Source organism: Phacochoerus africanus, chromosome 13, assembly GCF_016906955.1.
Source record: "Phacochoerus africanus isolate WHEZ1 chromosome 13, ROS_Pafr_v1, whole genome shotgun sequence".
Lineage (NCBI taxonomy): Eukaryota > Metazoa > Chordata > Mammalia > Artiodactyla > Suidae > Phacochoerus > Phacochoerus africanus.
Window position 1 is genome coordinate 78,445,045 of NC_062556.1, and position 14,986 is coordinate 78,460,030.

General features: G+C 64.0%; 1 protein-coding gene across 3 annotated transcripts in view; it reads right to left on the minus strand.

Moving 5' to 3' along the window:
- Window positions 1-1,467: 1,467 nt before the first annotated feature.
- Window positions 1,468-14,986, minus strand: part of GAS6 (growth arrest specific 6) — a 32,114-nt gene continuing 18,595 nt past the window's right edge. For 2 of the 3 annotated variants that reach the window (XM_047756030.1, XM_047756032.1), the window contains 9 exons: window positions 11,546-11,668; window positions 11,003-11,124; window positions 10,797-10,915; window positions 10,361-10,550; window positions 8,530-8,694; window positions 7,355-7,523; window positions 4,134-4,306; window positions 2,725-2,953; window positions 1,468-1,914 (listed from right to left, as the gene is read on the minus strand). In XM_047756030.1, the coding sequence (XP_047611986.1) occupies window positions 1,763-1,914; window positions 2,725-2,953; window positions 4,134-4,306; window positions 7,355-7,523; window positions 8,530-8,694; window positions 10,361-10,550; window positions 10,797-10,915; window positions 11,003-11,124; window positions 11,546-11,668 (1,442 nt within the window). In that variant the 3' untranslated portion in view covers window positions 1,468-1,762. Of the gene's footprint in view, window positions 1,915-2,724; window positions 2,954-4,133; window positions 4,307-5,668; window positions 5,808-7,354; window positions 7,524-8,529; window positions 8,695-10,360; window positions 10,551-10,796; window positions 10,916-11,002; window positions 11,125-11,545; window positions 11,669-14,986 lie in introns of those variants that run through there. The other variant, XM_047756031.1, reaches the window with a different exon arrangement.

A 14,986-nucleotide genomic window follows, 5' to 3' on the forward strand; every position in this document is an offset into this window, starting at 1 on the left:
CGGCAGTGGGGCCGAGCCTGGCTACTCATGCCAGCCGGCTGGGCCCTGGGGACCTGAGAACCTTCACCTCGGTGTCCTTGCCAAGTCGCCCTTGTACCTTCAGGCCTCTGGCTGGTCATCTTGAGATGACCAGGGGTCCCACCAGATGGGCGTCTGTGGTTGCCAGCCCCACCCCAGGGTTGTGGAGACCCCAACTCTGCAAGGGTACAGCAGCCGCCTCCTCCCTGGGTCCCTGGCCAGTGGTGGGGCTAACACAGTCCTCAAGGTGGAACCCTGCCCAGAATTGAGAGGGAGCCGCTCCCCTGGAGGTGCCACGGCCCCCTGCTCCCCGTGGGCTCCTCACGTGGCTGTGGGGGCTGGTCTTCAGGCTGCCTGTCCTTCCGCCCTGCTCATCTCTGGGTCGAGTCGCGACGTGCAAACTCACATTCAGTAGCAGGAGGTACAGAGACCCTGAAGCAGCTTTGAGGGATTAATGCCAGGAAGGTGAGACGCTGGGGCCACAGGACGCTTTGCTGCCTGACTGCCTCAGGACATGCTTCGGGGTTTAGTATTTAAAAAGGAATCTCAATTAAAAAAAAAAAAAAAGAGTTTGCGTCGTGGCTCAGCAGTTAACAAACCCAACTCGCATCCATGAGGACATGGGCGCAGTGGGTTAAGGATCCGGCGTTGCCGTGAGCTGTGGTATAGCTTTCAGACACTGCAGAGACTGGGATTCCTCGTTGCCGTGGCTGTGGCGGAGGCCGGTGGGTACAGCTCTGATTGGACCCCTAGCCTGGGAACCTCCACGTGCCGTGCGTGTGGCCCTAAAAAGACAAAAAATAAAAATGAAAAGGAATCTCAGTCGTGGGGTGGAGTACAACCCCCGACAGATGTTGTCAACTCGGCTGGGCCCCTCTGCTGCAATGGCACCCACTGCCCGGGGGGCGCCCTGACACCCCCACCCCAGGCACAGGATGGACGTGTCCCACTGCAGCTGCAAATTGCGGGCCTGGTCTCCCCCGGGACCTGGGCTGTGTGTCCCACCCGTTTCCCATAGCTGGCGCCCACAGCGGCGGGACTGTCGCCCACGTTCCTGGAGCCAGAGTGTGAGGACCGTCCGCTCCCCTGCAGACCCGCCTTGCTCCGGACCCCTAGCAAGTGCATTTCAGCTCCGCTCGCAGCCTCTCAAAACGGAGAAAACAGGGGCTTCCTCTTTAACCAGAGCACCTGGGGCCCCAGTGAGTGGCTCTGCACAGGGAGAGGAATGTGGGCGCTGACCTGCTGCACCGACCTGTGGACACGTGCGGACCCCCGCCCTGCCTCTTCCCTCTCATGGGGCAGCACTGAGCCGGACCCACAGGCAGCAGCTGGCAGCAGTGACCGCCCCTGCAGTTAAGGCCAACGCACTGGACCTCTCTCCGCCTTGGACCTGGTGACTGGTGACAACCACGCCACTGAGTGCCAAGGAGCAGAAATTGCCAACAGAGCTAGAAAGGTTCCGTAAATACTTTATTTTCCCATAGTTTTAGGTCAGAAAGAAGCATCTGGTAATAAAAATAACAGAATTATTTCCCCGGGTCCGCTCTGGCGCGTGCCGGCCCAGGCCCCCAGGAAGGCTCGGGCAGCACTGAGGTTAGTCTGCTATTTACACGTATGTTACAGACGGAGGGGTGCGAGGGGCCTCAGCTGGCAAGATTCAGTGTCTCGGGCGGGTGGGCGCTGGTGTCCCCGCCCTCCTTCCTGGTCTGGGAAGAAAGCGTGAGGAGGGCTTGGTGGCGGGAGCCTAGGCGGCCGGCTCAACGGGGGGGCAGGAGTGGGCCGTGATGTCGCTGTGCTTGTAGGTGGCCTCGTCCAGGTCCAGCGCCTTGCCGTTGACCTCCAGCGTCATGCAGCCACGGTAAAAGGCAGTGACCGGGGCCGAGGTCACCGGCACATCTGGGGCACAGGCAAAGAACAAACACACCTTAGCGGGCGAGCAGCCTGTCATCTGGGGCCTGGCCTCCCTCCACGTCCCTGCCTTGGGGTTCCAGGGCCTCCCGAGGGCATGGTCCCGGCTCAGCCCCAGGCCCCAGGAGGGCACTGAACATCTGCCGTCTGGCTTGGCACTGCACCCTAGCCCCCAGGAAGTGCATGGAGGTAGTCTAAGCAGTGAAATATTATCTGCTTGGCCCAGATGAGTCATGCTCAGGGCTGGCAGGGTCTCATCCTCCCTGAGACTCTGTTTATTAAAACTAAATGAGGTTTGAGTCGGGCAGCCCAGGCAGAAATCCCACCACCTGCGGCAAGTGGAAACCTACCCGGGCAGAGGCAGCAGCTGGGGGCGTCTGTGAGGCCCTGGCCCTCATCTGCCTCTGGCTGCTTTGCCCCATGGCCGGCCCCCGCCACCCAGACATGAGAGCTCTGGTCTGCAGGAGGGCCTGAGCTTGCTCTGCTGCCGTGACGACTGGACGCCTGGATTCGGGGGCAGGCTGGCTGGGGGCACTGGCCACTTGGCCCCTGAGAGGCTCTGGGGCTGCACCCACACCCTGGGCCCGAGCCGCTGGCTGCCCGCGGTGGGGAGGGGCTCCTGGCGGGTGCGGGGGTGGGGCAGCTTCAGGCCCACGCCTCTGCCAGTCCGCACAGCCTCCCCCTCACTGACAGCCAGCGAGGCAGGCAACACGGCCAAGGGACCTGCCTTGGCTCCCTCTTTCCTTCAGCACAGAAACACCCGGTCCTGCTGGGGGCGAGCAAGTGGGGGCGCCCTACCTGGCAGCCCCCCAATGAAGGTGAGCACAGAGCCCTGCAGGTGCCTCCCCAGGAGCACCAGCCTCTCCTGCAGCCCTGCCGGGCTCACGTCACGCTGGCCCCTGGTGCCATCCACCTCCAGGGTGGCCTCGTCCTTGTTCACAGAGACGGTCACCACGTGCTCCTGGCCGTCACAGACCTTGATCTCCATCAGGGCCAGGGTGACGCTCTCCGCGGCCAGGACGACCAGCTGTGGGGAGAAGCACAGCCGAGTGGGCCTTGCACGCCCTGCCCTGGTCGGCGGCCTCCTGCGGCCTTGGTGGGGGCAGGGGGCGTCGGGGGAGTCAGTTTCTGAAGTCCTGGCCTCCATCCAGCGCGATGCAGGACGAACACATGAGCAGCACAGCCCTGGGCGGGGGAGCTGGGTTGGGGGACACGTTCCAGGCACGTGGACACACATGCCTTGGTCTGGGCAGAGGTGACCACAGCCACCAGTGCATCTGTGGCTGGGACACACTGTCCGTGGCCGCCACATGGAGCTGCCACAGAAGCACAGAGAGGGGCCAGGGCAGCACGTGCCAGCTTTCTAGGAGGCAGCCTGGGCACACAGGCCGGGCAGAACCCGCCTCCGACAGCACAGGACAGATATGCCGACAGACGCCGGCCCAGCCCCCCCTGCCTCATCTCCCCGCCCCCGGAGGTGTTCTCAGCTGTGAGGCCCCTGGCTTATCCCCCACCCCCTGAAGGTGGCCTCAGCTATGGGCCTCGGGGCCGTTGATCCCTGAGCCCGGCGGGGCAAGCAGGCCTGGCAGGGTGTGGCCCCGTGCCCCTCGGTTCCCAGGCCCACTAGGAGGAGAGCTGGACCCCCTCGCGGGCAGTCCGACCTGGTGGGCACGCCCCTGGGGCCGCCGCATCTCCCTCTTAGTGACCATTTTCCCATCACCTCCCAGCTGCCCTCTGAGAAAGAGCAAGTCCAAGGACCACGTGTGACACGGTGTCAGGAGACAGAGCCGTGGGGACAGCGTGGAAGTGATGGGCGGGCGAGTCTGGGGGCGAGTGCTCAGCGGTCCGCGTCGCCCTGGGGACGGCATGACCAGGGGCCTTGGTGCATTTGCATGTCTGGCTCCTGCAGAGAAATTCTGACTTGACAGTGAACGTGTCCGGTTTAAACAGGAGCGATTAATTCCAGCTGTCTACACAGCTGAGCGGATGGGAACATCTCCCCAGCACAGAAGTGGCTTTTGGGTCCCCAAGTGCAGCCCCGTAGTTAGTGACCTTGTGTCACTACTATCCCCGAGCCACGTGTGGCTGGTCAGACCCTGGTGAGGGACTTCCAGGGGTGGGGAGTGGGCCGAGAGAGTGGACGGTGGCCAGGCCGGGTCAGGCAGTGGGGCAGCAGCTCACCCTTGGGGCGAAGCCACGAGCGGTACCTGCTTTTTGAGCTTCTTGGTGGAGTGGTAGTCGACCAGGGCCACGGAGAGCACGACGGCCTGGTCCCCGCCGACCAGTGCGAGTAGCACCCCCGTGTCGGTGGCGGGGCGGATCCGAGCCACAGCCTCTACTTCCCAAAAGGTCTCCGCCCCGATGTCCAGCGATGTCCGAGCTGCGATGAAGGGGGTGCGTCACAAGGCCACTCAGGCGGGAGAGAGCGAGGGGAGGGAAGCCGGCACCTCGGAGCTGGGCAGCGCCGGAGCCCGGGCGCTGGAGGCAGGCCTGGGCCACCGGCTAGAGGCCCGCGGCCGCCCCGCTCCCCTGAGTGCCCCCGCGCGGCCTCCACGCAGGCAGTGTCTGCCTCCCCCAGGTGCCCTCCGGCCCTAAGCCTCCTGGCAACAGCTCCTCCTGCGGACGCCGCGGCTCTCAGCCCACGATCCCACGGCTCCTCCCGTGCCTCGCTCGCTTTGACGAGCCCAAGTGCCCTGAAGGGTTAAAAACGCGGTGAAAATGGAAGCTGCCCAGCGCCGTCCAACACCACATGCCAGACGACATCCCGCACTCGATAGACCACCGCCGCCTCGCCGGCTGAGTCCTCCTCAGACGCGTTCCCGCACATGGCGGGACCGTGCTGGGACTGCGAGCGCTGTGTGCGGGCCACACCCACACCCTTCTGCATGGGACCCACCCACGGGGCCTGCCTCTCACACCAGCTGCTCCAGAGGCCGGGCAGGGGCTGGTCTTCTCACGGCAAGGACACCTCACGTCTCCCCACAGCACCCGTGCCCGAATCGTCGGCTGACGCGAGGTGGGAAGAAAGCCTCCACCCTCTTGGGTTTCAAGTGTTCTACCTCGTGAGAACATCGGGGCTGCTTGGGCGGGACGGTGGGGCCACGTCCACGAACACACGGGCTCAGACCTCACCACGGGTCCACGTCCCCCCCCAGGGCCCTGTGAGCCCCTGGAATTAGGTCCCCATCCTGGGGGGGGGGGGCGGGTGGCAGCCACAAAGGTCAGATCCAATAACTGTTCCTTGAATCGGGTCGTGTAGAATTGGAAAAAGCAGCCCCCAAACCCAGCCTCCTCCTCCACCGCCAAGTCTCCAGCCGCACCCGCGGGAGGAGAGGTGTGTTTCCGAGAGCAGCCCCCCCACCCCCGAGGAGGCCCACGGCCTGGCCGGCAGCAGTACATTTAGAGGTGCCGGCGCCTCAGCTCTTGGGGAGGGGAGGCTTCTCGGGGGCGGGGGGGGGGGGGTTTCAGGCTCTGAGGCCCAGGGACTCCAAACCCACTGGACCTGCCAAGGACGGTGTCTGCTTTGCCAGCAAGTGCTTTCTGAGCTGTAACGTGGACCTTAACGGTACAGTTCAGATTTAGTAAAAATGCACAGAGTTCTAACTGCCTTTAGCCTTCGCTGTCGTAGAACAGACAGATCAAAATCAGGCAGCAAAAAACGGCGAGCAGGCCGTGACGGGCAGCTGTGCCTGTGGTGTCTGTGCTACAAGTACATTAAGTGAAAAAAAGACTAAATATTTACATTCTATGACTTCGTATCACACAGTCCAACCATGTTTGCACGCATAGGTCTGTGCGTATGAAGTGAAGACTCGAGGGTGGCGTGTGCTCTGTATTGGGTGGCCTGTGTGGTTCTCTTCTAAAAACACTTTCTATGACACCTGGAACCAATACAACATTGAAAGCCAACTGCATTTCAATAAAAATAAACACAAAAGCCCCTACCTTCAAGCACATGGTAACGCTTTTGACTATGAAAGCAAAGACAGAGAGATGGTGACAAGGTCTGATGGTGGCTCTTTTCGCTAAGGAGGAAGGAGCAGGTCCCATCTCCTCCGAGCTGGTGGGCCTACTGGGTGGGAGTCCACTGGGTGGCGGTGAGGTCTGAGGAGGGGGCCTGCTGCCTGCCCTCCCGGGTGGACCAGGTTTGGGGCAGGTCACATGTGCGCCTTTAACTGTGAAAGGCTTGGGGTTTAGGGACAGAGGAGGCAGGGGCACCACAGTGGGACTCCTAGGGCAAGAATGTGGGGGGCGGAGGTGCAGTGCCAGGGTTGGCCCTGGGAGACAGAGTGTGGCAGCAAGGCCGGGAGCTGGGGCAGGGAGGTGGGGGGGAGGGGAGAAGGGGGGCTGGGGAGGGCGGGTGTGGGGAAGAGGGGACAGGGGAGGAGTGGGTGTGGGGGAGGAGGGGGTTGGGGAGCAAGGGGAGAAGGGGGGCATGGGGAGGAGGGGGCCGGAGCCTCCCTGCAGGGCAGTGTCCTCAGGCCAGAGACCCAGGAAGGCAGGCGCACCACCGCCCACCGCCCAGGCTCTGGCGGCCCTGCCAACGTGCAGTTCTGTGCGAGGGGCCTCCTGGACCAGGACATGAGGCTCCTAACACCCTCAACTCAAGAACCACGGAGTCTCTGAGCCGAGGCGGGGTGACAAGGCGGGGTGCGGCTGGTGTGGCCTGGGAAACCAAAGTGGACTTTAACCCTAAGGGAAAGTTTGGGGAAATCCTGGGTCCAGGGTCAAACAGAACCACCCCCACCGCGGCCTGACTGCTGCCGTCCAAGTCCTCAGAACAGAAGTAGCGACGGTAGCTCGGTCCGTCTCACATAAAGTGATGTCCACACACTCGTGTGTTAGCGCGGGAGATTCATTTGTCTTTACGGTAACTTGTTACCAAGCGATCAGAAGAGGAGCTGGCTGTGCTGTGTCCTAAGAGGCTCCAGGCCGCCCTGCGTCCCCTGCAGCTGCACCCACTCCCGGCCGCCCCCCGCCGCGGCCTCCTCTCAGGGACGCTGCGCCTCCGCCTGTTCTGTGCAGGTGGAGAGGAGGCTCCTAAAAGCCTCGGTATGGGGGAGAGTCGCAGGGCTGGGCCCCGGCCTGCTCCCCGCAGGCAGCCTCTCCCTCCAGAACCCTGAGTTGGCAGGCTCCTTGCAGTGCTTCCCTTCCCGCTGCCTGCAGCCCCGGGACCGTCCCCGTGGACGAGCCTGTCTGGTCTCAGAACCTTCTGCCAGGTTCCCTCAGAGCCTGGCGTCACCTGCCTAGCCAGCTCAGCCACCACAGTGCCACCAAGGCAGCCAACCGCCCCCCCATCCTTCCCTCCTCACTGCCCCCCGCCACAGAGCCCTGCTGCCCCCGGCGCTGTCGCCTGCCCATCGGCTCTGAGTGCATCTCGGCTGGAAGGACAGCGACGGGAACAGCCACCCCAACGCGGGCGCCTCACCGTAGTCCAGGCTGTACAAGGCGAACCCAGTCCCGGGGAAGAAGGACCCCCTCTCGGTCAGGGAGAAGCACTGCATCTTTGCGTTCACGCGCACCGTTTCTTGGATGGTGGTGTCCTCGCCGTTCAGCCAGTTCCAGCTCCTCATACAGCCGTCGAGACGGGGGTTCATCTGGAAAGACAGAGACCCCGGTGGTCTCCTGGGAGCCACACGTGCTCCCGAGGCCATGACGCCGGCAGCGACCCTGGGCCACGCCGGCCACACGTGTCCTCTGGGCTCAGGCACGTGGTGCCCCCTGCACACGTGGATAATCCTGCTGGAGGTCGCGTCACTTGAGGGCTCCACACGCGACAGCGACTCACGGCAGGACACCAGGCCTGCAGCACACGCCCGCCTCCTCTGTCCGCACCTGGTCTCCCCGCTCACCCCGCAGAGAGGGCGCTGCCTGCCACCTGCGGGATGTGGGACGAGGGTACAGGTACCCAGAGCTGTGCCTGGTTGTTCTTACCTGGCACCCAAAGCACAGGGGACATGCGGGTCAGGGGCTGGGGACCCTCGCCTTGCCGTGTGGTTTGAGCAGATCAGGTCACCTCCACCTCGTCTGCAGAACGAGGAGGCCCGAGGGGTACGGTGGGGCACCTGGGTGTGGGACACCCTCACCCCTCCGCCGGAAGACGGTGCTGGCACACCCTCCACGCGGACTTGGTCCTCGTGTTTGGTGCGGAGGTCAGAGTCAGCGCCTGGGGTTCCGGGGCGGACACTGGCATGTGGGGGCAGGGGGAGGACTCGAAGGGAGAGGACTTTGAGAAAAGGCCCACACTGACCTCCCGTGGGTCTTTCCCCTATGGAAATCCCGGCAGGGTTAACACCCCAATGTTCTTGGGAACTGTCCAAAAAAGTTGAGTATTCTTTTTTCACAGAATAATTTCATTGTGAATTATCTCCTCTGCAAAATAGACGATTTTATTATCAAGTCACACAAAAACTCCAATGAGTTTCATAGAAAGAGACGATGAGGCTAAGGGTGTAGCTGCGCCTGTGGCTTGCTACAGTCTAGAAAACGTTTGCTTTCCTTGGGGCCCTTTGAAGCCCGGTCGGTGCTGCCCGGGGCCCCCAGGGTTACATCTCGACCTCACCCACCCCCGGCTCAGACCCCGGGGGCCGTGGAGGCACTTACGGGCTGGACGAGGTCCTTCTCCTTGAAGGGGATCCCCCCCACAGTCAGGTTCAGATGGTACAGCCCCCTGTCCAGCTGGAACAGCTCCCCGGCCACGGCGATCTTCATCACAGCGTCCCTGTTCACCTTGACCACCAGGTTCCGCTCAAGCTCCTCAACAGAGATCTGAAGCACACAGGTGCTGTGAGCGCTTCTGAGGGCGTGTCCAACCTTGGGGGCAATTTCCATCACCACCTGGGGCCAGGAGACCCCCGGCCTTGGCGGGGGGGACCATCACCCACCACCTCCGGGGGCCCAGGGGCCCATGCCCATCACCTATGCAGCCTCCCTCCCGTCTACGGTGTGGCTGGGGCCCTGCTCCCTCCCCCTCGCCCTCCTCCTGCAAGCGAGCCACCTGGAGTCAAGCCCCATCTCTGGGCTCTAAACTAAGCTGCCTTTGGGGGTGGGAACTGTGCCTGAGTCACTGCCCCCGGGGTCCGCTCTGATGGCTCTGTTCCCTGTTCCCTTCCTGGTCCTTGGCCTCCCCCACGACTCAGCCGTGTTGAAGCCAGGAGAACACATTTTCTTTCGGGATCTCCGGCAGCTATTCAGGGCCTGGCCTGGACTGAGTGCTGAGTGAACAGATGAATGCTTTCTAAAACTTTCCACTGTTCCCTTGCAGGAAAATTTAAAACCCATCACTCTACACACCATGCATCTTCCTAATGCTCTAGAAGCCCACCCATTTCCTTTTAGCTCAGGTAGATAAACGCTTCGGTCAGCACTTGGGTCCGAATTTGGTTGGGAGAACCCAACGTCTGTATGAAGTGTGGAGGGTGGGTGGGGCACGGGGCGGGCAGAGGGCACTTGAGCTGGCCCTGCTCCTGAAGGAGCAGTTCACGTCTGGCGTGGGCTGGCAGCTGCGGCCGTCCACTGGCCTTGCCTCCTCCAGCCCGCTCCCACGGGGCAGCGTCCTGGCCCCTCCTGGGATCCCTGGTGCCCCTCTTGCCGTGTGGCAGCTGACTGTCTGAGCTGTAGCTCTGCTGAAGCCCCCTGCCCCCACCCCATGATTTGGAGGTGCTTGTGCGCTGGGAGCTCAGGAGAGGAGCTGGATGTCACTGATAGTGGAAATATTAGCAAATGTCTACAGTGTTTATTTGCAGAAGCCAGGGCAAGTTTTTCCATTTCATCCTCACTTCTGGAGGAAAAAAGAATGCCTTTCCCATTTCTCTTTCAAGTATTTACTTCTAAAAGCCTGCTTCCAGCTAGGGGGCCTCCAAGTTTTGGGAGGGAGCCCGTGTGTGGCAGAGGCTTTGCTCTAGGCCTCGTGATGCAGGGCCAAGTGCCGCGGGACAGGCTCAGGGCTGGCAGGGCGCTTTCCACAAGGAGGCACCCGAGCACAAGCACCTGCGTGTCGTGGGAAGGGATTGGCCCCAGAGGCCAGAGCCCAGGACGGCGCCATGAGTCACATGTGACCTGCCCACACTGTCGCAGTGTGGATCTGCTGGCCACGTCAGGTGGGAGCCGCCCCCGGACCCCAGCCGGATTCTCAGCCTCTGAATAACTGTCTGAACCGGGGGCTTTCGGGTGGGGAGTCTGGTGTCCAGCAGCCCAGGCCTCAGTCCAGCTGCCAGCACCCAAGGACACACAGAAGACACAGCCAAGTGTCCCCGCGTGGGAGCCATGGCTCTTGCAGTAGAAGCCACACTGATCACGTGATGCACCAATGCCCATCAGAGCGCAGACTTCCTGCGGTGGGGCTCTAACCGCTGAGCAAGTGAATGCAAGCAAATGCTGGGTGCCCGGCCCAGGAGCCCCGGGCCGGCCCGGGGAGGGCAGCAGCCACACTTACTGTCTGCCACACGCCGTGGTTGATGACGGGGCCGCTGCTAGTGACGCGGCCAACGCCCTGGTAGCGGAGCTGCAATTCCAGCCGGCCTGCCCGAAGGCCTAGGACGATCCAGGTGCTGTCCTGACGGCCGCCGGCGAAGAACAGGACACCCTCGGGGTCGAAGGTCCTGAAGTCGAACTCGGCCACCAGTCTGAGCACCGAGAAAGGAGCAGGTTATGCATGGGCTCCGGCTGGTGGCTCCTCCCCACAAAAACCTGCCTGCACCCCGGACGCCAGCAGAGGGGTTCCTGGGGGAGGCAAGTGGCCAGCACTGACCCAGAGGCCCACGCCACTGTGCTGGGACTGTGGGCACGGCAGCCGGAACGTGGCCCAGGCCTGCAGATGCAAAGCTAACATCTGGCCGTACCCCGTCCCCTCTGCCTTGTGGCCCCCTCACCTTGTGGGCTGCAGCCGTTTGAAGCGCAGCCTGATCACAGGCGTCCCACTGAACATGCGGCCCAGGTACAGGGACTTCACACTCTTGGCCACGTTGAAAGGCACACAGGGCAGGATGTCCTGTCAGACAGGGCAGTCGGTGTCAGGTGGGGCCTGAGGACACTGCTCCCGGCAATCCCCCCCCGCCCCCGTGGAACCTGGAGCTACCTCACAGGTGCTCATGTCCTGGGACAGCTTGAGGCCCCCGCGCCCATCGCAGTGGCAGGTGTAGCTCCCTGGGGAGTTGACGCAGGCCTGCTCACAGCGTCCCTCTGCGCACTCGTCAACATCTGCCGGCCACAAGGACACACCTGAGCCCGCTGGCGCCATCAAGTATCCGCTCGTGGATCCCACTGCCGTGGACACGAATCCCGAAGCCAGAACCCGGGAGACCCCAGTCCCTCGGCCCCCACCTGGCTGGTCGGCTCTTTCCTGGGGAAGCGGTCACGGCCAGGTCAGTGTGGGCCTGAGGCCAGCGGAGGGGAGATGGGAGAGGCCGGGCGGGACCACCCCCGCACCCGCCGGCCCCGGGCAGGAAGGGGTGGGGGGTGCATACTCCTCTGTGCCCCCAGGCGCCGCGAACGCGTCCTCAGTGTAGCAGGTGGCACCGAGGGCAGAAGCCAGCTGCATACACGGCAGGGCCTCCCCCGTGCCTCTGGAGGGTGGGGAAGGTGCCCAGTTGCAGCGCATGTGTGCACGGTGGGGCGGTACCTCGGCAGGCCTTCTCCTGGGCATGGAAGGCGTAGCCCTCGTCACACAGGCAGGAGTAGGAGCCTGGCAGGTTCTGGCATCGAGCCTCCCCGCAGGCGCCTGCGTCCGCGCACTCGTCCACATCTGCGGGAGACCAGCTGCATGTCAGGTCCGCCAGGCCTGCTGGCTCCGGCCCGAGATGTGCTGCCGCCCAGGCTTTGTGCACAGCCAGGCACCAGGCCCTGCAGCGTGAGCACCGCCTGGGGAGTCAGCGCAGCTCCCCTGGGCGTGCTCGGGCCCTCCCTCTCCCCTCCCCCTCACGTCCCCTCCCACTTCCCCCTCCCTCCCGGCCTCGGGGCTCTGCAGCTCCAGCCCAAGACCTGCTGAGAGAGTTGGTCCCGGACTCGGCTCGAGGCTCGGGCTGGCCGTGATGCACACCGTTGCTTAACTCAAATGACCACAGGCCAAGAAGGTAAAAATCTCACCCCCAGGGCCTGTGACCCGAGGTCCCACCCTCCGACGGCCTCACTCAGGCTCCCTGCCCTCTGCCTCCTCCCGCTGCCCTGGGGCAGCTGCAGTCACGGAGAACACCTGTCAAGGGTCTGCCCTGAGCTCTCATCCATTCTGCCACTTCGGCAAACAGGTGGAAAGAGGCTGCCGTTAAGAACTGGTTCCCATAGAGAAAGGATCTCTGCAAGGTGCGACAGCTACGTCGAGTAACACCAGCTCCTCAGACGGCAGCACAGGATGTGTGGCAGAGGCGCTCAACCACTTGTGGCCTCACTACAAGGTGGCTCAGTCGGGAACGGGCTGGCACAGATGGCACGTGCCCCCCGAGAGGAAGCCTGTAAACTGAGAGGTTCCACGTTGTCAGGACTGACGTGCGCCGATGCGTCAGGAGCCAGGCTAGGCCAACCCCACGACCACAGGGCAGCCACTGGGGGTGGGGGCAGGAGGGGCACCCTGCTCACACCAGGGCCCACCCTGCACTAGGCAGCCTCAGCAGCACCCCCACTGGTGACACCACAACCGCAGGAAAGCTTGTGGCCCACCCTGCAGTCTTTGCCAACCTTAATGGGTCATGAAAGCTCAGGAGCCGAGCGACACCAGCTGACCAGCCTCCGGACGGTCCTAAGTTGGCGGCCAAGAGAGTGCACAGCGACCCGTCCCCACAGGCTGGGCAGCACTTCAGGCAGGGCGGGCCCCGCGGCCCCCATGGTCACTCTGTGATGCAGGGGCCCTCGAGCCGAGCAGCACCAGGGCCCCACAGGGCCTGTTCGAACAGAGGGCCAGGCCTGCCGCAGACCTGAGACTCAAGTGGGTGGGGTCCGAGAGGCTGCACCTGGCTCGGCTCAGAGCAGCTGCGGGAAAGGCGGCTCAGGGACGCTCCCCTGACAGGGCCTGTCCGGTACAGCAGACCCAGGAGCAGTGGGCGGGGCCTCGATCCACTGGGCCCCGGGGCCTGAGTCACTTTCCTTTCTGCCCCCACAGGGCCTCCAGCAATGCGGCAGGAGGAGCTGGGGCCAACGGTGCCCTGACCTCCGTCCCCCTCAGGCCCCCACCCCACCAGCGCTCTGCCGCCTGAAGACGCTGCTATGAACCACAGAGCTAGATGGGGCAGGCGGGCAGGCGGTGTCAGCACCAGCACGGGACACCCAGGCCCAAACCCACCGTGCGCTGCAAACAGAGGCCCACCCGCCCTGAAACAGGTACCAGTCCTCCCCTGGGAGCCCTTGTCTGCCTCTCCCCTGAGGACTGACTGGGACTGGCTTCCAGGCTGCATGGCTGGGGACCGAGCCCAGTTCCATCCTACAGCCAAGGCCACAGTGCGGAGGCCTGAGTCCGGCCCCCAGCGGCCCAGTTCTGCCCTTCTCGGGAGGCTGGGGAACGCTCTAGAAGCGGGGGCTTGTTCACAGCATCTTAGCGGCTGACCAAGGACTGGGCAGGGCGTCCAGGCTTCCCCGGCCAGGGCGCGAAGTGCCTCACGGCCCACAGCTTCCCCTGCCCGGGGCTGGGATCTCCAGGTCCCAAAGTAAATGGGGCCGGCCAAGAGAAAGGGAGGTGCTGGGTGGGGCTCTGCAGGCACACCCCGAAACCCAGCAGCGAGGGCGGGGCTCGGGCCCTCATGCTAATTGTTAATCAGTCAGGCTGACGAGAGCGCCTTTCGCCAGCTACCACAGCCGGCAGAGAACCTCACCCCGCCATCCTGCACGCTGCCGGGGATAAGACAACAAGACGCAGGGGTTCACTCAGACCGCCAGAGTCCTCCCTGCCCTCCCCAGACTGAGTGGTCTTCGACGTAAACTCGTGATTTGGTCTTTAGGGTTTTGCAAGGAGATTAAAGCAAGGCTCCCCGACAGAACAGTGGTGCCTGGGGCATCCAAACAGAGTGGGCTCCCCAGCACCTGAGCCCCACGGTCAGTCTGGGGGAGTCCTCTCAGGGGCAGGAGAAGCGAACCCTGATCAGAGAGCTGCTGGTCCCCAGGAGGACAGGGGACAGGCCCTCGGGTCACAGGGAGCCCACCAGGCACTGTCTAGGTTCTTGCACCCAGCAGCGGGCGTCCGCAGCGGCTCCCAGAAACGCCGCATGCAGGCTGAAGTTCAAGTGTGATTGGGCGGCTGTGCTGAGGTGGAGGCAGATGATGGGGAGCGCGGGGTCACCTGTGCACACAGGTGGAACGCCTCCTGGGCCCCGTCAGAGCTGGGTGCCACCAACGTGCACAAAAACAGAAGCTGCTGGTGCAGGAAAGTCGCCCTCATGCTGACCCGGACGCGCGCTGGCGCCAGGCCTGCCCGGGCCCTCACGCCGCTTAGCTCTGAGCAGACTGTTCCTCCCCTTCCGGCTCCCAGACTCTCAGAAAGACTCTCAGAAAGACGCGGCAGGTGTGGGGAGCGGGGCGGGAGGCAAGGCGTCCCTGCGGAGCGGGGTCAGAGTGCGGTGCCTCCCAGGAGGCGCCGGTTTGGGGAACCCCAGGAGGAGCAGGCCTTGCTCCGAGCGAAGCGGCCAGGTGGGTGCGGGCGGGTGGGCTCCCTGGGACCAGCCTCCGCCCCCGCTCCCCGCCCACAGCCCCGGAGAGTCCTGGGCCTGACACGCACAGGAATGTCTGCCGACTCCGCGGCCCTGGAAGGAGGCCTGGCAGCACCCCCCTTCCTGGCAGTCCCCCCTCCCCCCCCCGCCCCCGCTCCTGGCAGCCACCCCCCTCCCCGCTTCTGGCAGCGAGCACGGTCTTCTTGGCTGGGGCCGGCCTGTCCAGAGCCGGGTGAGTCAGCCTGTGAGGTGCTGGGGCAGCTCCGGTGGCCGCGGACATGCCCGGGCACGTGCAGTCTCTGCAGGACGCCCTGCCCGCCCCCCACCCTGGGAAGCAGCCACCTGCAGGGCAGCGCGGTGACCACAACTGCAAAGTGGACGGGGAGGGGTAGATGGGGGGCGGCCGGGGGACAGAGGCGGCCTCCCCAGGGCCT